At 55.6% G+C, this 24425-nt stretch overlaps 1 protein-coding gene across 4 annotated transcripts in view; it reads right to left on the bottom strand.

The window, feature by feature from the left end:
* Positions 1–24080, bottom strand: part of DOT1L (DOT1 like histone lysine methyltransferase) — a 64349-nt gene extending 40269 nt beyond the window's left edge. For 3 of the 4 annotated variants that reach the window (XM_032394516.1, XM_032394520.1, XM_032394517.1), the window contains exons 1-2: positions 23952–24080; positions 6567–6610 (exon numbers count right to left, since the gene is read on the bottom strand). In XM_032394516.1, the coding sequence (XP_032250407.1) occupies positions 6567–6610; positions 23952–24032 (125 nt within the window). In that variant the 5' untranslated portion in view covers positions 24033–24080. Of the gene's footprint in view, positions 1–6566; positions 6611–23951 lie in introns of those variants that run through there. The other variant, XM_032394518.1, reaches the window with a different exon arrangement.
* Between the last annotated feature and the right edge of the window lie 345 nt (positions 24081–24425).

Below are 24425 nucleotides of genomic sequence, written 5' to 3'. Positions count from 1 at the left end.
CCAGACTCTGCGGCCCCTCCTCACGAGACCCCTCCCCAGCCTCAGTGACCGGGGCCAGCTGGGCAGTGCCCACCTCCAAGCACCAACCTGCCCAGGGGTCCCACCTTCCCTCCTCACAAGCACTTCTGTACAGTAACTCTGCTCAGCAGCACACAGGGCGTAGGTCAGGAGACCCCACGGACAGGAAGGTGCCGGTCCCGCAGACACCGCCAGAGCACTGGCGCAAGACAGCGCTCCCAGAAGGGTGGGGACAGGTGAGGATGCCGGCCCCCACACTTCCCTTCAACGCTCCGCGACAGGCCCTGGCCAGCACCACGTGGCAAGAAAAATAAGTGAACAGCATAAAGACTAGAAAAGAAGAAGCAAAACGTCTCCATTCACAGACACACAATTTAATACACAAATTAATACGCTACCCTGAAGAATTTACATAGAAGCTTCTAGAACTTACATGAATTGAGCAAGGTCACAAGACATGAGGTCAATGAGCAAAAATGAGCTATGTTTGCATATACCAGCAACAAAGAATTTTTAAATGAATTTCTTAAATACCATTTAAAATATCAGTAAAACATAAATACCTAGGGATAATTTTTTTTTAAGATTTACTTACTTGAAAAAAAAAAAAAAGATTTACTTACTTGAAAGAGATAGCACTTGTGCGTGGGGGCGGGGCAGAGGGAGAGGGAGCAAGGGAATCTTAAACAGGCTCTATGCCCCGCGTGGAGCCCAACCCAGGGCACAACGTCATGACCCTGAGATCACGACCTGAGTCAAAATCAAGAGTCAGACGCTTAACTGACTGAGCCACCCAGGCGCCCTTTAGTGATAATTTTAATGAAAGATTTGCAAGACCTCTATGTTGAAAACTGTAAAACACTGCTGAGAAAAATCAAAGACGAAAGAAAGCAAGGGAAACTATGTTCACAGAACAGAAGACTCAACGTTGTTAAAATGGCCCTTCTCCCTGGACTGAACTGCTAACTGGAAGTAATTCCTAGAACAAGCCCAGTAGGCTTTCTGAGAAACAGACAAGCTGATTCTAAAGCTGACATACAAAGACTGAGAACCTAGCCTAAATAATCTTTAAAAAGAACACTGTTAAAAGATTTAACCGCCTTACTTTGAGACCCATTGTAAGTCTACAGTAACCGGGAGAACGTGGTGCTGGCAGAGGGACGAAGAGCTAGATCAATGACCCAGCACACAGAACAGACTCAGGCTAACATTTAAATGGCTTTTGGATAAAAGCACCAAGACAACTTGATGGGGAAACAAAGTCTCTTTAATTATTCTTGATCCCCACAAATATAAACCCCCAGCCGACATACGCAAACATCCATTCACAACTGATCTTAAACCTGAACACAAAAGCTGAAACCACAAAGCTTCTTGAAGAAAACAAAAGAGAATACCTTTGTGACTCAGGCAGGCAAAGATTGCCTGGACATGACCCAGAGGAGTAACCACCAAAAATGAAGGGATACACTCAAGACTTGCACTAGTGAAGGTGCCATTAAACCACAATCAGGGGCACGTAATACAGTAGCTCATGGGGCACTCGCAGCCAGAGTATGTCAAGAATTCTCACAACTCGGCAAGGAGAAGACAACTCAATCTCAAAAAATAGCACAAACTATTCTCCAATAAAAGAAACCAGAGCTCCTCAGAGATGTGGCTGATTCGCAGGTCTGGAACAGGGGAACTTCAAGGTGACTCTGGAGCATCTGTGGTTCTAGAAAGTGAGGACGGGCTCGGGAAGGCAGGGGGCATGCCAAAGGGACAGGGCGCACACTGAGAGAGCCCCAAATGGCCAGCACAGGAACAATGTGAGTGACGAAACAGCAGTAGTGGGTTATAGCTCATGGAATGAAATAAATACGTATGAGACAACAGCTCTTCCTCATAGAAGAATTCCAGTCAATAACTATGGAGAGAATGAGAAAAGAGAAATCGCCTTCAGAAGCAACAGTAACCAGTCGTGACATGTGAGAGCCACCTCCGGACGCTAAAATCAGGGGGCGAAAGTCCAAGGAGAAACAGGATATTTGCATGGTCTCCAAGGATCTCCCCCAAGGTCTTAATTAAAAGGGGAAAAGCAGTGACTACACATCAGAGAGACATGGTGGAGCAGGTGAGCAAGGTTAATGTCACCACAGTATGACAAAATCGCAGGCCACGTGCCTCTAGCCACATTGACAGCTATTCTCACAAGCAGACACTTTTGTCAAACGCTTTTTCTGCACCCATTCCCTATCATTCAGAAGCAGACGACAGACACTATATTATTTCATTCATAAATACCTCAGCATTCATCTGTGAAAGTTACAGACTTCTTTTAATACAACTACAATGCCACGGTCACACCTAGGAAAAACAACATCAGGGATGGCAGGGAATTCCCTCAACTCACACAGGGAATCTATGAAAACCCCGTAGCTTTTACCACTTCTACGCTAAATTGTATTGAAGGTCCTAGCCAATTCAGTAAGGAGAAGGAAAAGAAATAAAATCATGAAGACCGAAACAAAGAAGTAAAACTGTCCCTATTCACAGGTATATTCATTTCTACAGCAAGTCCTAAAAAATCTACAAACCAAGTACTAGAATCAATAAATTTAGCAACAAGTCATAGTTAATATACGAAAATCAACTGTGTTCTTATTTATTAGCAGCAGGCAACTGGAAAATAAAATTTAACATGGAATCCCATCTACAGTAGTGCCAAAAGCTCAACTATCTGGGAATAAATCTAACAGAAGGTGTCCAAGACCCCACACTTAGATAACAGAGCACTGCTGAGCGAACTGTAGACAGACATATACCATGTTCATGGATTGAAAGACCCAGTATTGGAAGCCTCAAGGGCCAATCTCTCCAAATGACCTATTGATTCAATGCAATTCCTAACAAAATTATGCAAAAATCAATAAGCTGATTCTAAAATTTACATGGAAATGCAAAGGAGGTGAAATAACCAGAGCAATATTTTTTTATTACTTTTTTTAAGGAGGCTCCACCCCCACCATGGAGCCCAACATGGGGCCTGAACTCACAACCCCGAGATCAAGACCTGCACTGAGACCAAGAGTCGGACGCTGAACTGACGGAGCCCCCCGGGTGCTCCACCAAAGCAATATTTTAAAGAAGAACAAAGGTGGAGAACTTACTCTGCTCAATCGCAACACAACTCTACAGATAAAGGAATCAAGGTTTTCTTCGGGTCAGTGGCACAGAACCAAGCCTAGAAATAAACCAACTCCCACACCGTCCACTGACTTCTGACGAAGGTGCCATGGAAATTCCAGACAGAAAGGACAGTCTCATTAACAAACAGTGCTGGAACTAGTGGACATCCACATGCAAAACAATCAATTTCAACTCATCCCTTGTACCATATATAAAAACTTACTCAGAATGGATGAAAAAACTTAAATAGAAAACCTAAACCATAAAACTTCTAGAAAGCATAGGAGAAAACCCTTGTGGCCTCAGATTAGGCAAATATTTCTTAGGAGGCGAAAAACACAAATTATAAAAGAAAAATGTGGACAAATTGGACTTTTATTAAAATTTAAGCTATCTACTCTTCCAAAGACACTGTTAAGAATATGAAAAGGGAGGGACACCTGGGCGCCTCAGTTGGTGAAGAGTCTGCCTTCGGCTCAGGTCATGATCCTGGGGTCCTGGGATCGAGCCCGGCCTCAGGCTCCCTGCTCAGCGGGGGTCTGCTTCTCCCTCTCCCTCTCCCCCTGCTTGTGTTCCTGCTCTCGCTACCTCTGTCTCCGTCAAATAAATAAATAAACTCTTTAAAAAGATTTTATTTATTAATATGTCAGAGAGAGAGAGAGAGAGAGAGAGAGCACGCACAAGCAGGGGGAGGGGCAGAGGCAGAGGGAGAAGCAGACCCCTGCTGAGCAGGGAGCCCGATGTGGGGCTCGATCCCAGGACCCCAGGATCATGACCTGAGCTGAAGGCAGACGCTTAATGACTGAGCCACTCAGGCGCCCAAATAAATAAAATCTAAAAAAAAAAAAAAAGAAAAAAAAAAGAATATGAAGAGGTAAGCCACAGACAGGAAGAAAACATTTGCAAAATCCACATCTGATACAGGACTGGTAACGAGACCATGTAAAGAACAGTTAAAATTCAATAGTAAAATCAATTCTTAAAAACAGGCAAAAGATGATGAATGTCATTAATTATTAGGAAAAGCAAATTACAACCACAGTGAGATACCACTACACAGCTCAAATTAGGCCAGCAAAACCAAACCATGTCAACACCACATGTTGGTGCATTGGAGAGCTACAGGGATGTTCCTGCACTGTTTGTGGGGTACAAAACAGGATGATCCCTCTGGAAAACACCTTGGTAGTTCCTCTTAAAGTAAGCTGCCATAAAACCCAGCAATCCCACTCCTGGGTATTTACCCAAAAGAAACAAAAGACATGTCTACAAAAAAACCCCACATGAATATTCGTAACAGCTTTATTTATAATCGCCGAAGTCGAAAACAGCCCAAACATGGCCATCATCTGGTAGGATGAACAAACTATAGTCTATCCTACAACGGAACACTCCTCAGTAACAAAGAGGAAAAATGGAGGGAGAATCTCAAAGTCTTGTGCTGACTGGAAGAAGTCAGGAAAAAGAAAAGGACATCCTGAACAAGTCCTTGCAGGTAAAATTCTAGAACAGGCGAGGTAACCTGTCGTGGCAGAAAGCGGGTTGGGGGGCGCCTGGGTGGCTCAGTTGGTTAAGCAACTGCCTTCGGCTCAGGTCATGATCCTGGAGTCCCGGGATCAAGTCCCACATCGGGCTCCCTGCTCAGCGGGGAGTCTGCTTCTCCCTCTGACCCTCCCCCCTCTCATGCTCTCTCTATCTCATTCTATCTCTCAAATAAATAAATAAAATCTTTAAAAAAAAAAAAAAAAAAGCGGGTTGGGGCTGCCTGGGGACAGTGGTGGAGGGCAAGCAGATCACGGAGGACACATGGAGACCAGTGCACACGTCCACATCGGCTGGAGCGTGCACCTTACCCGCGTGTGGTTTCTTGTACCACCATTGTATCTCAATTGCTTTTTTAAGAAATACAAATATAGCAAAGACTAAAGTGGATGGAGGTACAGACGACACGTGAGTGGTGATGAGCTGGTCACTGTTAGGCTGGGTGGCAGGTACATGGGTTCATGACACCCTCTGTCTACCACTGTATCTGCTGGAAATTCTCCATTATAGAAAGTAAAATAAAAGAAAGAACAAAACGAGGTACTGACCATCTTGCCAGTGAACAGAACTTGTCTGCAGGGACAAAGAGGAAGAAGGTAACGTGGTTTTGAGACCCAGGACATGAGGATCAGGCCTGTAGATGGGCAGCTCTGGCCAGCCCGGGGAGAGGACGAGGCCACAGCAGACAAAGGGCTGGCTCAGCAGCTGGAGCACGGATGCTGACCCCCAGCTGCGCAGGGAGAAGCACCCTACTCCACAGATGAGAAACAGGCGCAGAGGCCACTGGGGCGCACGCCAGGCCACCTGACTCAGAGCCTTCCCTGTTAACCTCGACTCTCCCACTTCCTAACCAGCAGCCTTCTTTAAAAATAACATAAATCAAACTAAGACAACTAGTTAACACCACTGATTGCTTTCAGGCCCACCCTGCAACATTTGCTCACATTATTTCACTTAAAATTGAAAACGATCTTGCGAGGAGGCGTTGCTTGGCCCCCAGAGCCAACCCGACAGGCTCGGGCAGCTGCAGTGGCCTGGGCTGGTGGCCCAGCTACCACGCGGCAGGGAAAGGGGCCCACCACAGCTGGCCCTGCCCTCCTGGCTGATGCACAGGGCACCACCAGCCCAGCTCTGTCTCCAGCCGCGGCAGCTTCCTGCAGACATCACGGCAGGGCCCGGGGGTGGCTACGCAGGTGAGAATTCTGAGGAACAACACGGCAAGAAAGGCCAAAGCCACGCAGACACACGACCCCCCGGCTTTACTGCAGATGCTCAGAGAAGAACAGGGTCCCTGACCACAGAGCACGAAGCAGTTACAGAATTGCGCCCAGCGGCCACGGCCCGCACTCTGGAGGTCCTTCCAGACCCCAGGCCAGCACCCAGAAAGCCTTCTGTGGGTTCTGTCAAGGTCGCCCGCCTGGGGTAGGGGAGGGGCGGCGCTCTTCTCCGCACATTCAGGGAACAAGCGGGCGAAAGGCTGTGCGGGGTACTGAGCGGAGCAGCCCCGCGGGAAGGCTGAGTCAGCACCAAACCCAAGGGGAGGAGCAGGAAGCAAGGGGGTGAGGAGAGGTGGGGGAGCCCCCTGCCTGCTCGGCATCTCCCTCCCCTTCCACAGGAGGATCCAAGGCTCCGAGAAGCACGGAGACTTGCTCAGGGCCACACGCGGACGACCTGGCCGCCTCTGACCAAGCTGTCGCTTCTCAAGTCCTCCTGAGGTGCTCACCAAGAGGAGCCACACAGGGCAAAGGGGGTCAAAGGGCAGGCTGTAAGCCCAGAAAGCACAGCTGGGGTGGCCTGCACGGGGGCCCGCCCACCCCGGCAGGTGCCGCACTCACCGGATGGTCTCGATGATTTCATGAGCAGCATCATGGTGTTTGTCCTGAAAGACAAAGGGACAGGATTTACACCCTCCGGTGATGCAGGGTGCGGGGACCCGGCCCGGGGCAAGAGCTGCTGCTCTGGGACCCCTGCCCACACTGGACACGCCACTCTTGGGGAAGACCTGTCCCTCCGCAGCACGCAGTGGGGCAGGGGCCTGGGATGGAGTCTTCGCCCCGACCCTCCTCTCCCGGCCCCCCGCACCCACCGCTCTGCTGACTCCCCCCCCCCCCCCCCCCCCAACCAGGTGCTGCTGCAGCCTGGAAGCCACAGGCCTGGCTCTGACTTACTGAACCTCTCCAGGCCTCTGTTTTCCCATCTGTAAAATGGGGAAACACCAGTACCACAACCATGGGGAAAACTCACGGGGCCGCCCTCCCGCCAGAGCACAGACACCCCCTAGCCTCACAGTGCCCGCAGCATGGGGGCTCACTGCCACTCCCTCCTCAAAGAGGAGACTGAGGGCTCCCTCCAGGCCTCTCAGTGGGGTCTGGGCAGCCAAGTGAGCCCAGACCTCGCAGAAACCAAGACCAGACGCGCCCTGTCTGACGTGAGCGCTGCAGCTGCTGCACCACGGAGAGGGCGTATCCACGCCCTGCCCCCTGCAGCACTTCACAGCAGACGCCTGGGGGCAAGGGCCCGGGGTAAGGGTCAGCATGACTCAAGTACCCGTGGGCCCTACCCTTGCCTCCGGAGCGATAGCTCCACGCCGACGGGATTCTCACAGATTGGAGCTCACCTGCTTCATGTACACAACTCAGTGGCTTCTCAGTCCTTCCAGCGTTGTGCAAGCAATGCACTAATTCCAGAACACTCTCGTCACCCCAGAAAGACCCCGTCCCCATGAGCCGTCACTCCCCCGCCCCTGGCAATCACTAATCTACTCTCTGTCTCTGTGGACTTGCCTGTTTCTGGGCATTTCACGTGAATGGAATCACACCTTGTGTGGCATTTTGTGCTAAGCCTTATTTTTTTAAGGCAAATGAAGAGCCAACCTTTCCATGTACTTAATAATATCCTCCAACTGACGAAGGATCAAATGACACACGTCACTTGCAGTCCTGTTCTTCGGGTATGGCGGGGGCAGGGGGGCAAGATGGAAGGCAGGCAGCCCAGCGGTCCCAACCGTGGGGAACCTGACTGACCTGCAGCATCGGCACACTGCCGACTCAGAAACTTGGGGCGGGGACCACTGATGGGAACTAGTGGCCCCAAGACCTCCTGGTAAATGTCAGAAGACAACTGGGGCAGCTCTGCTGGGCACATGAAGACAGCTTTAGCCCAACCTCAAAAGGCCTTAAAGGAATGATGGGAACTGGCCGCAAGGAGAGCCTCCTCGCGGGCCACGGGCACAGCAGTCCCAAGGCCCAGCACTGCCTGCCCCCCACGTTCTGGGGAAGGAACACGGAGCTGGCAGACACCCCCGGCCTCTGACACGGGAGCCCCAGCTTTGTCGGTGGGCCATGCCAGCCTGTGCAATGCCCTCTGGGTCCCAAGTAAGCGGGAACACACCCAGGTGCTCCGATGCACCAGGAGGGTGGGCAGGAGTGAGGAGCTGGGTGACATCCATAAGGAAACAGCTTCTCTGCTCATCTCAGCCTCGTCTTCACACCTCCTGGCCCATCAAACACGGAGCTCCTCTAACCAGAGGAACCCAGACTGCTACCTTCAGAATCCCCACAAACTCCTCGTGGGCACTTCCCTGTTACTTTGTGAGAGTGTCGGAAACAAGGAGGAAGCCACAATTCCTGCTGCTGGACCGCTCGCCTAGGAGCCCACGCTGTGAAACACCACTGTGCCCGCGTGCAGTGCCATCCTTCCACGTGGCTCGACCGGAGGCTTCCAGGCCCATCACCGAGTGGGCCTGTCCGCTCAGCCCTTGGCCCTCTAGGTCCACACCCACCATGTGGGCACCAGCGAGGTGGGAGATCTGACAGCGACAGTGGTGGGTGGCATCCGCGGAGCTCGGGGGACTGCATGACACACGCAGGTGAGCGTGTGACACAACCACTGAGCTCAGGGGGTGCCAAGCCCTCCACGTGCACAGCCAGCGGTCCCTTGTGCAGATGGAGACGCTGAGCACCAACTTGCCCCCAGCGCCTCTCACGAGGCAGGAGACACGGCAGCACCCACTGCTTTGGTGAGGAGCCTGCAGGGCGGAGGGGCGGGCAATCAGAGTCCCTGCCTGGCGGCGAGCCGCCCTTTCCCGGAATGATCACATAATCCTCCCCGGGCGGAGGGGCGGGGAAGAAGACAGGTAAGCTGCACTTCATCAGAACGAAATAATGATGCTTCCAAGGACGGCATCAAGAAAGCTGAAAAGACCACAGAGTGAGAGAAAAATTCTGCAAGTCATCTCTCCGGAACAGCGTCAGCATCTGTCACAGACACACCTCACCGGGCTGCACTGTGCAGACAGGCTGCTTTTCCAAGCTGAGGGCTGCGGCCACCCTGGGATGAGCGCGTCTACCAGCACCACGTCTCCCACGGCGTTGGCTCCCTTGGTGTCTGTGTGTCCCATTTTGGTCATTCTGACGATATTTCAAACTCATTACTATATTTGCTACGGTGATCTGTGATCAGTGATTCTGTCTCACTGAAAGCTCAGATGACAGTTAACATTTTTAGCAAAGTACATTGATGTTTTTAGACATCACGCTATTGCACACTTAACAGACTACGGTACAGCGTAAACATAACTTTTATGTTAACTGGGAAACCAAATAATTCACGTGAGTCGTCTTACTGAGACACTTGCTTTCCTGCAGTGGTCTGGTCTGGAACCAAACCCACAGGACCCCTAATGCGTGCCTGTAACTCGAATAACTCAAAATAAAAAGACAAGGCCATTAAAACATGAATTGACATGGTCACTGCTACAAAGAAAATACTCCAGTGGCTGGCCAATAAGACCAATAAGGACATGAAAAGATACTCCACCTCCTGAGCCATGAAGGGACACAAATCAAAACCACAAGGATGGCCAGAGTCCAAACTATGGACACCGAGTGCTGGGATGGGGATGGGGAAGTAAGAGCCTTCACACCTGCCTGGTGGGCACGTAAAATGGTGCAGCTGCTCTGGGAAAGCAGTCTGGCCGTTCCTCAAATGCTTAAGTGGAATTTCCATACGGTCCAGCAATCCTACCCCTAAGTATACACCCAAAGGAAACATACATCCACACGAAAATCTGTGCATGCACGGTCACAGTAGCAGCATTCCTAATAGCCAAAAAGTGGAAACACCCCAAGTGTCCATCAACAGATGAACAGACAAGCACAACCTGTCCCCCACACACAGGCACAACACTGGGCCGCGGACAGGAGCCAGGCGCCCACACGCGCGGCCCCAGGGACGGACCCCGAGCCCACGACGCTCAGGGAGGGAACCAGACACAGAAGGCCACGCGGGGTGTGAGTCCACGTGGGTGACACGTCCAGAGCAGGCTCATCCACGGACGGGAAGGGGGCTCGTGGGGGCAGGGGGCTGAGGAGGGGAGTAGGGGTGACCGCTAATGGGGATGGGGTTTCCTTGCGGTAATGGAAGTTTCTGGAATTGATAGTAGTGATGACCGCACAACTCTGTGAATATTGCACACTCTAAATGGGTGAGTTATTTGGTATGTGAATTATACTTCAAAAAAGCTGTTAACAGGGGCGCCTGGGTGGCTCAGTCATTAAGCGTCTGCCTTTGGCTCAGGTCATGATCCCAGGGTCCTGGGATCGAGCCCCGTGTTGGGCTCCCTGCTCAGCGGGAAGCCTGCTTCTCCCTCTCCCACTCCCCCTGCTTGTGTTCCCTCTCTCGCTGTGTCTCTCTGTCAAATAAAATCTTAAAAAAAAAAAAAAGCTGTTAACAACAAAAACATCTGCAGAAGTAATGCTGCCTAGCATTAAAAGCACCCCCCACCCCAGTAGGAAAATACTGAGTTTGTAAGACACTCACATGATGACCCTACTGTGCTGCTGTCCACACAGTTAATGGAACCCAGATTCAGAGTTTTGGCAGGACCTCACCTGACTCCTGTACTGACTGACCCTGAAAAAGCCAAGGCACCATGTCACAGGATCTACAGAAAAGACCATCAGACTCACCCAGCACCAGGACAAGCAGCTACAGAGGTGATGAAGGTGGTTAGTCTGGAACTTTCCACCAAAGCGCCCTCTCTCTCTCTCTCTCTCTGTCCCTCCCCCACTCCTCCTTTGGGTCACAGGGAAGCCAGCTGCCAGGTCATGAGCAGCCCCACGGAGAGGCCCACGTGGTGAGGAGCTGAGGCCTCCCTCCCACCAGCAGCCCCACGAGGGAGCCGGGAGGAACAGCTCCTCCCGCCCCGGTCCAGCCTTCAGATGAGGCAGCCCCAGCTGGCCTATGTGCTGACCACAATCTCATGAGAGACCCCGAGCCAGGACCACCCAGTTACGTCTGCTCCTGGATTGCTGACCATGGAAACCCTGAGAAAATAAACGTGTGTTGCATTAAGCTGCTACTCTGGATTAATTTGTTATGCAGCCACAGCTAACCGATACAGATTCTGTGTTAAGGCTGCTGAGCCAGCCCGGGAGCACAGGTGACTCTAGAAACGCCCCTGACCACAAGGGTCTGGGTCAGGGCAGCACCACAGTTACAGGACGAGCTGCCTAGCCCCGCGCACAGCAGGGCAGGGGCAAGCACTGCCGACAGGAGCCTGAGCAGCTGCCGTGCGGCAGGCCCGTGCAGATGCGGGGCTCGCACCCCTCGCCCCGTCCTCCCAGGAACCCGCACAGCCTGCCAGGCTGACTCGCCTCACACGAGACCCACAGACCTGGAAAGGCAGAGGTGCCTGGAATTTGATCTCTTCTTGTGAGAAAATGAAATCCAGCTTTCTCAATGCTTTAAAAGCAGAGAAAAGGAAGAAAAAAGTTTATGACAGGGCCTCCAAAGGTCTCAGAATGATCCTTTCAGGGACTGGCCAGCTGCCACTGGCGGCCCTGAGGTGTGTAATTTAAGATGCACTGGTCACCATAAATGATTCAGAAACTCCGACTTGTGGATGCGGCCTTCAGGAGAAAGAGGCCAGAAGCCACCCGGAAAGGTTAGACTGAGAACAGCCCCGAGGAAGCCTGCATTCATGAGCAGCCCTTGTCTTGTGACCCAGGGATACCCCCCTTTCCTCCTCCTCCTGTGCCCCAACCCTGGGGTCCTCACAGGGACCCCTCCACGCACACACACAGCCCGTGTCCCCAGCCTGGCACTGGCCACAGCATGAACGTCTGTTTGCAGAGTGGGGACTGGCCCACTCTCTTACCATGAGTTGCACTGGAGCGTCCACACGGAGCAGCTGAGAGAGGTTCTTCCATACGAACCCTGCTTAGCGAACGCAGCTAACTGGGAGAGCAGGCACCGGGCACCAGGCTGCACTAGGCCCTCCACCACGGCGAGCACATGAAAACGTCCATGACAAGTACAATCTGTCCCTGTCTTACGCTGCACACCACCCAGGGGGCAGTCGTCACACCCGGAGGTGACACGAAACTCTGTCCCTGCCATGAAACTCGCCTCCCCAACTCCGGTGGCAGTGTGAGGCCACTGGCCCTGTGTCCTCAGCACTGCCCAGCACAGACGGTGTGTGGACGGCAAACGCACAGAGGGACAGAGCGTGCGGGGAGCCCCAGCTGCCTCACTAGCCCAGGCCCGGCCCCCTCTTGTACCCTGAGGACAAACCTGAGAACAAGCGCCCAGGACAAGAACTCAAGGTGTGGCTCTGCCACCAGCCTGTCCCTGGCAGGTCTGTAGTCTCAGCACAAGAAGTGTGCACAGGAGGGTCTTTGAGATGCCCACCGCAAGGGCATGAGCCCAGGCTCCCGAGCACTCAGACCTCCTCTGCACGACTGGTGGGGTGTCGGTGAGAGGCGGGCTGCAGAGGGAAGACCAAGAGGTGCACAGAGGGGTGCGTGCCCGGGGAACCCGCCCGCCAGCTCCATTCTCCTGACTCCCGTTTGCAACAAGAACATCCAGGGAGTGCCCTCGGCTCCCATCAGGATTCACAGGCGGAGGGCAGAACCCAAGCTGTCCTCTGAAGCAGGGGTCTCACACTGTGCCAAGTGTCAGAATCCCCTGGAAGGCTCCTGAGCACAGATGGGGCCCACCCACGAAGTCTCAGATTCAGCAAGTCTGGGGGTCCAGGAATCTGCATTCCTAACAAGTTCCCAGGTGATGCGAAGGCTGCCGGCTCCGGGACCCCACTCTGAGAGCCACGGCCCTGAGTAAGCTGACGTGGGAATTGCCGTGGATGGGATGGTGACGTGCAGACAGAGCTCTAAGGCGCGGAGAAGGGCAGAGAATGAAGGTGGGCTGATGGGACCTGGCGGGAGGCCTGCTGTCTGTCTCTATCAGTGGCAGGGCTTTGACGGCAGAGATCTGGTGGGAGTGAAGAAGGACACAGTGCAAAATCAGCAGGCATCCAGAACACTCGGTCCGGGAGGAAGACCAGAGGGCCGCAGCTACAAAGCCCAGCAGGGTGGAGAGCACAGGGCCTAGGGGCCTGGCTGGGGTGCTCAGCCTCATCTCTCCGCCTGTGTGCCCGTGCACCTGGGACCGGGGGCAGGGAGCAGCAGTGAGGACAGCAGACCAGCACAGTGTGGCACCTGCAGGGCCTGAGCATCGAGAAGGGACAGGCTTTCATGTGAAGATGAGCAAATTCGTGCACGGCAGCAGAGATCCCAGGCTGCACAGAATCATGCCAGCCGCATCCACAGCCAGTCCCAGATGCCTACACACCCCCAGCAAGGGCAGAGCAGGGTGGCAGCAATGGAGTGCCTGCCCTATGGGCTCCAGGAAGGCGGTGGAAGCGAGCCCCGCCAACCATACCTGAGGACAGGCCAGGCCACGGCCGAGGTGTGCGCGACGGACACAGGCCTCATAAAGGAACGCAAATACAGAGCACTGCACCCAGCCAGGGCTGTCACAGGCGGGGAGCCAGGCCCAGCCAAGTGAGCTGGGTCTCCAGCCAACACACTCCAAAAAAGAAGAAGCTGAACAAAGACACCAACATGGAAGTACTCTCGGAGCTGCTGGAGGGGCCAGATGGTGAGACACAGGGACACTGTGAAGAACAGAATGTTTGGGTCCCCCAGATGCACACGCTAGAGCCCTGACCCCCCGCGGAATGGTATTAGGAGACAGGGCCTTTGGGAGGTGATAGCGTTAAGGGAGGTTACGAAGGTGGGGACCCCTGTGCGATCAGTGCCCATGTAAGGGGATGAAGGGACAGAGCACTCTCTCTTGGTCACGTGAGGACACAGCGAGAAGGCGGGGCTGCCGGCCAGGAAGTGGACCCTCCCCAGGTACCAGCCCTGCCGGCACCATGGCCTCGGACCGCCAGCCCCCGGGGCCGTGAGAAATCAGTGTCTATGTTTCAAGCTGCCCCCCACGGTATCCCATCAGCGCAGCCCAAGCAAACGAAGATAATGATCCCCAGGGCACAGGCGGTACACAGCCAGCATTCACAGGGTGGCCCAGGACCAAAGGAGGGGACGAGGAGCTGGCCAAGAAGGAGCAGGCCTCCGGGCCGAAGGCAGGGAGGAGGACACAGGTGGAAAAGCAGAAATCCAACCAGAAGTGGCAGCTGGGAAGGTGGAATTTCCGCCAAAAATGGCCGCAAACAGTGGCTCCTGACAAAATGCACTTTTGCGGCTGGCCCAGGAACCCTGGAGCAGGCAAGACAGCCCGCTCTGACCCGAGGTGCCGGGCACCCTCCGCGGCAGCTGCCCACGCCCAGCGGAAAACCGCGTGCAGCCAGGAGGCGTCTGCGCCCCTGAGAACCCACGTGGAGGGACGGGCCCTCAGAGCGGTGGCAAGGGCTGGGCAGGCCACAGCTCCTTCACGGTTTTAAATCCAGGTTTGCACGACCGTGCCCAGCACTGGTACTCTCCTCCACAGGACTCTGAAAAGGAACCAGGCTCCTTGGAGGAATGGCTGATTCCAGGGCTGGGGCAGGGAAAACACAAGATGAGCCTCGACATCCTGTGCACCAGGCAGCAAAGACGTGTCCCCAAAGGGGCATGGGCAGGCCCAGGGCCCAGGAGAAAGCCCGGAGGCGCTCCCGGGGGGCCGGCTCCAGAACGTTGAGCAACAAGCTCCTCAGAGACTGGACCATCACCCGGAGAATGCAGTCCACGCAGAGGCTAGAAACGTGTGAGTAAGTGGAGGACAGCCGCAGCTCTCCCAGACAGGAACTTCAGGCAACGCGGGAGTGCGGTGGAGGAAAGGAGAAAGCCCCACGGTGCGGGGGCTGCGGCGACTGCTGTAGGCAAGGCCCCCCAGGGTCCCAGACAGCCTCGACGCACCCTGCCCCCCGGGGATGAGGGGAACGAAGCAGCAACCTGACCGTGGACGGGAGAGGGACCTGGCGCTGCCGCCACAACCAGGGCTCAAGGTGAGCACCGTCCACAGGAAGATGCACAGCCTCAGCAGCCTTGGAGGTGATGCCCGAGGAGACACAGCGTCGGCCTGTGGGACTCCTACCAAGAATGCACTTCCGGGACACCTGGGTGGCTCAGTCGGTTAAGCGTCTGCCTTCAGCTCAGGTCATGATCCCAGAGTCCTGGGATCGAGTCCCGCATCAGGCTCTCTGCTCCACGGGGAGCCTGCTTCTCCCTCTGCCTCTGTCTCTCATGAATAAATAAATAAAATCTTTAAAAAAAAAAAAAAAAAAAAGAATGCACTTCCAACCCCACACTAAGGCCCCTGCAGGGTGGGCAGGTCATGACAGGTGCTGGCCTTTCCATAGACATGAGGGACTGCCCCAGGTTAGAGCTGAGGACACACAACAACTAAACACTAAGGGGACCCTGGGCTGGACCTGAGCAGAAAGGGACACGGGGAGACGGAGTCCTGAGTCTCCTCAGCGCTGAGCCCCGGCTTGGATCCTGGTGCCACGGGCAGCTGAGTGAGGGTTACAGCAACTCTGTTCTATTTGTACAACACGCTCTTCTGTCTAAAATCCTTTCCAGGGTCGTCTGGGTGGCTCAGTTGGTTGAGTGACTGCCTTCGCCTCAGGTCATGATCCTGGAGTCCCGGGATCGAGTCCCGCATCGGGTTCCCTGCTCCGGGGGAGTCTGCTTGTCCCTCTGACCCTCACCCCTCTCATTCTCTCTCTCTCAAAAATAAATAAATTAAAAAATTAAATTAAAAAAAAAAAAAATCCTTTCCAGGGGCACCTGGTGGCTCAGTCGGTTGAGTGTCTGCCTTCGGGTCAGGTCATGACCTCAGGGTCCCGGGATGGAGCCCTGCATCGGGCTCTCTGCTCCATGGGGAGTCTGCTTCTCCCTCTGACCCTCACCCCTCTCATTCTCTCTCTCTGTCATTCTCTCTCTCTCAAAAATAAATAAATTAAAAAATTAAATTAAAAAAAAAAATCCTTTCCAGGGGCACCTGGTGGCTCAGTCGGTTGAACGTCTGCCTTTGGCTCAGGTCATGACCTCAGGGTCCTGGGATGGAGCCCCGCATCGGGCTCTCTGCTCCGTGGGGAGTCTGCTTCTCCCTCTCCTCCCCTGCTTGAGCTCTCCTTTGCTCTCTATCTCTCTTTCTCAAATAAACAAATAAAATCTTAAAAAAAGAGTAAAAGTAAAAATAAAATCCTTTCCAAGTGCAAAAATGTCGCACAGGAAAGTGAGACACAGAAGGTTCTCCAAATGCAGACAAACGAGAAAGGCGCTCTCGGGGTCTGCAGGTGCTCCGGGCACACGCAGTCTCTCAGCCCACCCCCACCCCACCCAGAGAAGGCCTTCTATCCACCAGACGGAGACATTGCCTGCTGCCTTCTTACTTGGCAGGAGCACTGTAATGATAAACACAACACACTTAGAGGCGCCCGGCCGGCTCAGTCGGAAAGCACGCAACCCTTGATCTCAGGGTCGTGAGTTCAAGCCCCACATTGGGCCTAGAGCTTACTTTAAAAAAAAAAAAAAACAAAAACAAAAACAAAGAAAAAAAGAGCATACTTGAAGGCTTCTGAATATATTAGTAATTCCATAAATTTTACAGTACCTTTCCCCTGCTAAAATTTTGTATTCCTCAACTCAGAAATAAGGAAAATGTGTAACATAACACCCACATTGAGAAATGTAATACATTACAGTCTGAATCTGTTTAAACATCTCAACACTCAACGTGGTCAATCTGCTATCTTAATAATCACCTTAAATTTCATCCAGAAGCTGCCCTTTCACAGATATTACTACGTGGCCCTTTGACAAAATAAACACTAATTCCTAATCACTTTATTTTTTTTTTTATTTTTTTTATTTTTTTAAAGATTTTTTATTTATTTATTTGAGAGAGAGAGAATGAGAGAGAGCAAGCACACGAGAGGGGGGAGGGTCAGAGGGAGAAGCAGACTCCCCGCTGAGCAGCCAGGGAGCCCGATGCGGGACTCGATCCAGGGACTCCAGGATCATGACCTGAGCCGAAGGCAGTCGCTTAACCAACTGAGCCACCCAGGCGCCCTAATTCCTAATCACTTTAAAACAGCGCCACTTCGGGCTGAGTTCATGGTTAAGCTAAGCAGGGGGAGCAAAAGCAGTTAATTTATGGTTTGTTCTTAACATGACCAATTCAAGTATTTATAGCGATAGCACCTTTTCCAGTTCAAATAAGCAAGAACCCAGAAAGACAGGCCATGTGTACAAATAAGTAAAGAGCACAAAACAATGGTAAGAAGGCTGGGATGGGAGGGTATTAATCACCCTGGAGGTCAGCCTAGAGGGGAGGAAGGTCGATGTGCGGTGCCCAGAGCAGGCAGAGTCTGGGAGCTCCCCCAAGGCCAAGGGCAGCTACTGACGGTGCTCTGGGAGGTGAACGAGGCCTCAGGTCTGCGGTTCACACTTAGCCCTCAGGATAGGGTGCAGAGTGGGGCAGGGCGAGAGGCCAGAGACCTGGCAAAGACGGCGGCTAGGGAGGGCCCAGGGCGCTCCCGTTCAAACGTGGTTAACCACCCCACAGCATTCAACCAAGCGTGGGGCCCTTCTGCAGGAAGGCTTGCCATCCGGAAGGGACAGGACTTGGCACAGGTCTTGTCATCTCTGTGCGTGGCTCCCTCGTCTGTAAACCGGACCCTGTGGGGACACACCTACGCTGGAAAGCCCTCCTGTTTGTGCTGGTCCTTCTCCCAGACCTCCGCTCTCAACTGGCTGGGTCTTCAGACTCCACGTACCCACACAATGAGGGATCTGCGCAGGGGAGACAATCTCCCAGCTCACAGCCCTGGTGTCTACGCAGCAATGGGTACCCCAGGGGCTCTGGGCCTGCTGTCCATGGTAGGAGGCGGCACAGGGAGAGAAGGGGACAGTTACTTAAAGACCCACACAGTGACTGTGGTCACACTGGGGGCACCTGCTTGGGCTGAGTGACAGAAGCCAGTCACTACCCCACGATGAAGCATAGGATCTGTGAGAGCAGCAAATTCACTCCCCCAAGCTGTAGAAAAAGTCAAGTCACCCAGCCACTGCTTTTGAGCTTCACTAGTTTTAAGGACTAAACTTGCGTGGCCCCCGAAACAATGTCACGCTGCAAAGGGGCCAGAAGGAGGGCAGCTTATGCTGCTCAGATAACTTCTCTCGGGGGAGGGGGGGCCGAGCCAACCGCTCACCTGTGACGCACCCTGGCTCTCAGGGAATGTTTCAGCTCTGTGACGACAGCCAGCAGTGACTCACCGGGAAGGAGGCCTTGGCTCCTGCCACCACCCCCACCGCACCCCTCTCCACGGGGCCACGCTGCCCAGCGCCAACCCTGACAAACAAGGCTGCTCAGAGGACTGGGCCACATCTAAAAGCACCCGGCCCACCAGACCCACAGCCCCCAAGTCTCCAGGGCAAGGGAGTCCCGCGCAACGCCATCCCAGCAGCACACCGGGCCTGCGGTGTGGCCGTGGCCAATGATCTCGAAGAGGCGCTCCAACGAAAGAATCGACACGCAAGCCCCCCGAGTCGCCGTGGGAAGCAGGGTGGGCCACAGGGATCCCCCGCGGCCATAAATACAGCTGGGGGAGGGGAGAGGGAAAACGGGAGGGCGTGCTAAGGAGCACCCGAGGGTGGTCTGAGGAGCCACACCCGGGCAGGCCTGGCAGCGCTGATGGGAAGCCTCCCGCACGAGCTGTCCAGAAGGCCGGAGCAGCAGGGCCCGTCAGACCTCACTCGGGCGCAAACTCGGTCCCACACAGCCCCGGACGCCGTGCTCCGTGCAATCCAACGACCAGGGGGTCCAGAGGAAGGAGCCCCCACGAGGAAGGAGTCTGGAGCTGTGGCATCCTAGCAGCAGCCGTGGCCACCTGGTCCATACATGGAGAGGAACATCACTCAGCCGTGAGCAGGAGAGTCGCCCACACGCGCGGCCCCGGGGACGGACCCCGAGCCCACGACGCTCAGGGAGGGAACCAGACACAGAAGGCCACACGGGGTGTGAGTCCACGTGGGTGACACGCCCAGAACAGGCTCATCTGCGGACGGGAAGGGGGCTCTCGGGGGCTGGGGGGGGGAGGTGATAGCTAATGGGGACGAGTTTCCTTCTAGGGTGATGGAACGTTCTGAGACTAAAGGTGGCAGTTGTACAACCCTGTGAATGGACTGGTCTGTGGCAACGTACTCTAGATGGATAGACGGAGTGGTGTGTGAATTACCTTGCAATAAAGCTGTTCCTTGTAAACAAAACCCACAAGCCCCAGCACTGCCCCCTCCTGTTGATTGTCCTCCTGGACCCTCCCTGTGCCCAGGCCCCTGCACCTGGCCTCCCGTACCCGGCACATCTGGGGCAGACAACCCGAACGGCCAGACCAGGGATGCAGCCCAGCCGCAGTGAGCCACATGCAGACCAGGGGAAACAACCCTGTTCACCCGTTTAAACAGATCACAGCAAAACAGCCATCCAGGGCAGAAACCTGAGCCCCATGGGGGCTCCTGTGGTCCCACAGGCCACACTACCCCCCACCGGCACCTGTGTCCTCCTCTATCCCTAGCCCTACCACAAAGCCCAGAAAGCCCTGTCCCCCAACTCCTAAAGAGAAGGGTTGGGTTTTTAAACGACAGAAGTGTTATCAGAGTGAGTATCCATCACTCACACCCCCACCCCCCAGCACGTGGAGTGAAGCTAATGCTTTCGGCACACTAGCTCCCACACCCCCATGACTAGCTGAGGGGAACTCAAGCCCAAGTCTCTCTAGAGAGGGGAAACTGAGGCTTAGGGCGGTTGCATGGTAAAGCCCAGAGCCCTTGACCTCCCAACCTCCACTGGCAGCACCCCAGGTGCCACACAACAAACAGGAAGAAGGGCTGGTACAGCGCAGGGGAGAGGGCCCACGGGCTCGGAACTGGAAGCGGGATGCGGGTCGGGGAGAAGGAAGACTGCGTTCAGGAAGAGCAGGAGCTGGGAGAGCATGGAGCAAGGGAATGGCGAGGCACTGAGGGGCAGGCCGGAGCCACGTGTGGGCTGTGTGGCAGAGCGACACCCGGCACCCCCCAAAAAGCGGCAGGTCCTCGGCAAATACCTGCAGAATCAATACCGTGGCCTGGGCTAGCAGGAGCCCCCACTGGTGGGAACTGTAGGGACACCTCAAGGGGACAGAGAAAGCAGAGAGAGGCTTCAGGAAGTACAACCCTGAGCAAGAGGAAGGAAACAGGAACATTATTCCCACAGCTAGGGACCCAGGCACACTCTGCAGGGGAAGTCAGGCAGAGTAAGAACTTTCCCGAGAGAGGCATGGGGCCCAGGACCCAGTTGCTCCCAAATGCAGAACCCTGGCAGCACCGGTCCCACATTCACGAGAGGACCCCAAAATGCTCTGTATCTTGAGTGCACCAATACCAACAATATGCTCATCTTGCGCTCTGGTTGTAAGATGTCACCACTGGGGGAGCTGGATAAGGAGAACACAGGATGTCTCTGCTCTTTCTTTCTCTCCTTCTTTCTTTTTTATAAGATTTACTTATCTGAGAGAGAGAGACAGCACGGGGCAGAGGGAAAGGGAGAGAAGCAGACTCCCGGCTGAGTGCAGAGTCCAACTCGGGGCTCAATCTCACAACTGTGAGATCATGACCTGAGCTGAAACCAAAAGTTAGACACTTAACCAACTGAGCCATCTGGGCGCCCCTGTTACTTCTTATGGCTTCAAGTGAATATACGATTATCTCGAAATTAATAGCTTAAGGGAAAAAAAGGCAGAGCTCCCAGAGGGAGACTGGGCAGGCAGGTGCCCTGCAGCTCTGCCCCTGCCTCCCTAGGGAACACCCGAAGTTCCTGCTCCCTCCGTCCCCTACCCATCCAGAACAGAGTACCGGCAGGCATTTGGATCCTAGGGACCCGACTATGAAAACTAACAGCCATATAGGACAGACAGGCTTTTCCGATTATCCCTCCCCCCTGTGAAGGAGCTACTCCGCCCACACAAGGTTGTCTAAGGGTTAATCTGCCTTCCACCTGAGTGCAGATTAGACCGAAGGCTCACACAAGCCTAGGTCAGCATCAGAAAATATTTTCTGAGTCACAGGGAGGGATGGCTCACTCTGCCCACCCACTCATCCTCCTGCATAAAGGGCATGACTGCTCAGAGGGCATTCATCAGATCGTGGGCTCCCCGGGAGGAAGCTGAAGGCGGGGACAGTCACGATGGGGCTGCTCCCCCGCCCACAGGCTTAATAAGTCATGGAGGAGATGGACCACTCCACGCCCTCGAAGGTTCTTGCCCCGCAGCCAGGCAGCCAAAAATACTACTACCCCCCTTCCAGCTGGGACCTGGTTTTCCCACTAAGACAAGAGCCACCCTGAGCTGTAGGTGAGTATCTGAGAACTCTTAAGTCATGGAAGCAACAAAACTCAGCCGCCACCGCCCCCACCTTCCCTCCCATTTGTTAATTTCCCAAAAAGCCTGTTTCTGACCCTGGACACTTCCCAGTGTGGGTGGTTGTGACTGTTGGTACTTCCTCCTGCAGATGGCCCCACCTCCAAGAAGCCACCCACACCTCCCCCAGGACAAAACCAGCAGCCCCTCCCTCCAGGACCACCTCAGCCGGCAGCTATCTATGTGGCCACATAACTGCTGAACTTGTGGGTTTATAGATCTCCCACCTCCCTAAGCTTAGACGTTTCCTGAGCATGCGAATACTGTCCACTGTCCTCTGCGGCCCCAGGAGCACCGGAAGCAACCAGTAGGTGCTGGCAGAATGAATGGATCCATGAACAAATGGGCCCAGTCATCTCGCACACGTAGTCAAATGACAGTCTGACCTTCTGAAAAGTTAACTTATGAAGTCATCCGTTTTCTTAACATAGTCATCATCGAATCATCACAAAATATGAACCCTTCTGAAAGTACTGGCCCTCGCTTCGCACGAGAAAGCAAACTTCGTCAGCAGGGATACGGGAAGTTAACAGACATCACCACAAAGCTGTAGCAGGAGCGTCGATTGTCACTGCACTAGCAGAGGATTTCACGGGGCCCGCCTGCCCACGGGCCTGGCAGTGGGACAACCACACCAGGAAAGGGCCTGCTGACGTCAGGCAGAGCGCCTGGCCAGGCGGGCAGCACAATCCCATCCCCCTGCCAAGCGAGGTCCCGGCCAGTGAGGGAAAGACGCTCTGCAGTTCAGAACCAGCGGCCACTAGAAAGCCAGGCCCAACACGGAAGGCCTTGTTTACACCAGGTACAAATCACTGTGGGCCTTGCTCTGCTCCAAATAAAAGATGGTGGTGAGGGGAACACTGTGGCTGTCTCTGGATGAACTTTCACCTTGGTGTCCAGGGCCTGGACAGTGGGTCACAGTGCATTCCCTCAGTCTTCCAATACCCGACAGTGCCAATCTGGGAGATGCACAAGTGTCACACACAGCGGCACAGGCCCCACCGTCCTCCCCCTGAACGCCTCCCAAGGTGAGAAGTCAAGTTTGCGTAGAAAATTGCCCCCACATGCTCATAGCAGCTTTATTCCTAACTAGAAACATCCCACAAGGCCACCACCGGGCAGTGAAACAGGGAAATGAAAAGATGGAATAGGACAGAGCAATAAAAAGGACGGACTTCTGATACCCACAGCAACACGGATGAGTCTCAGAAATGCCCTACTGGGCCAGAAAGCTGCCTGCTGTTGATTCCATTTATCTGACTTTCTGGAAAAGACAAGACTTAGGAGCAGAGAGAAAAGAGCTGAGCTGGTGGAAGGGCACACGGAGGGCTGACAGTGGCCTGATTAGGATGGACCTGTCAAAACCCCTGGAGCTGCACCGTGCCAAAAACAGTGATCGTACTGCGTGCGAGCTAAGGATAAAAAATAACTCAATTTTAAAGAATGCGCTGGCCAGCCAACTGGTGCATGCGGAGCGCTGTCACAAGGGCGGAGAGGCGGAGGCTGGTGGAACGGTTGGAGTTTTGAAGGTTCTCCCCACTTTCGTCACCTTGGACGTCGGTCTTCCCGCCCTGCCCACTGCCCCGGCGGCCGGACACACACGTACATACACACACGCTTTGCCAGCCGGAAAAGCCAGGGCCCGGGCTCGACCTCGCCTCCGGCCGCAGGATGAGCAAAAATAGAAAGCTCCGGTGCGCGCGGCGGGCTGGAAACCGCGAAACCCTCCGACCGCGGAGAAGCCAGGGCCGGCAGCCAACACCCGCTCCCGGGCGGTCGCCGCGCCCCGACCCCGCCCCCGGCCGCGACGTTTCCAAAAACTGACACACACGGAGCGCGCGTGAGGGGCGGGGCGCGCGGGCTTCCCCGCCGGGTCCCCCGGAGGCCCCCGTCCCCCCGCCGGGCGTCCGCGCCGAAGGGCGCCCCGAAGACGCCCGCCCACGGCGCCCGCCGCGCTCCCGCTCCCAACGGCACCCTGCCGGGTCCGAGCGGCCCCGGGGACGCGGACACCCGCGCCGCGCCGCCCACCCGCGCCCCCGCGGCTCCGCAGCCGCCCCGGGGCCGCCCCGGTAAATTTCCGCTCGGCCGGTCATTTTCCGAGGGTCACTCGAGAGCGGGGGACAGAGCGGTCCCGGGCCCCGGGTCCGGCCAGCCCGCCCACCCCCTCGACCTCAGGGGGGACGGAAAGCAGCGCGGGGACTAAAAAGCCGAGCACACTGACAGCGCCAGACCCAGACGACCCCACGCAGGGCAAGACCGAATGTCAACACACACCGCCCCGAGACGCCCCCCGCCCCCGGCCCGGGCAACGGCAGCCCCGCGCCCCGCCGCCCCGCAAACGGCCGCGGGCAGCGCCGCCGAGCGGCAGGGCGACCCCGGAGGGGGGCTTCTCGGGACCCCGGCGGCCCCGTCCGGGCGGGCGCGGCGCGCCGCGGGGCCGAGGGAGCGGGGGACTGCGGGGCGCGGGGGCGGCACTCACGTAGACCGGCAGCGGCCACGGGTAGACGGCGGGCTCGGCCCCCACGGGCGACTTGAGCCTCAGCTCCAGCTTCTCCCCCATGTCGGCGCGCGCGGCCGCCGCACCATGCTAGTCGGGCGGTTGGGGGAGGGGCGCGGCGCCGCCGGCGGGGGGGGGGGGGGGGGCGGGGGGAGGAGGGGGGGCGGGAGGGCGGGAGGCTGAGAAGGGGGGGGCCTGGCCTGGGCCTCGGCCGCCGCCGCCGCCGCCGCCGCCGCCGCCGCCGCGCTCCCGTCCGGCCCCCGGCTCCTCTTTGTGGTCACAGGCCCGGGGCCTCCAGCGCCGCCGCCATCTTGGGCCGGCGTGAGGAGAGCACAATGAGCCGGGGGCCGGGCCGAACCATTCTCCGCGCGCGCGCGGGGGGGCTCGGCGCGAGGACTCGGCGCGCGCCCGCTGCCCCGCCCGCCGCGCCGCGCGCGGCCCCCCCCGCCGCCCCTC

The sequence above is a fragment of the Phoca vitulina genome, unplaced genomic scaffold (assembly GCF_004348235.1).
Source record: "Phoca vitulina isolate PV1807 unplaced genomic scaffold, GSC_HSeal_1.0 scaffold81, whole genome shotgun sequence".
Classification (NCBI taxonomy): Eukaryota; Metazoa; Chordata; class Mammalia; order Carnivora; family Phocidae; genus Phoca; species Phoca vitulina.
Note: the sequence above shows the minus strand (reverse complement) of the source record. Positions and strands in the feature narration are given on the sequence as shown.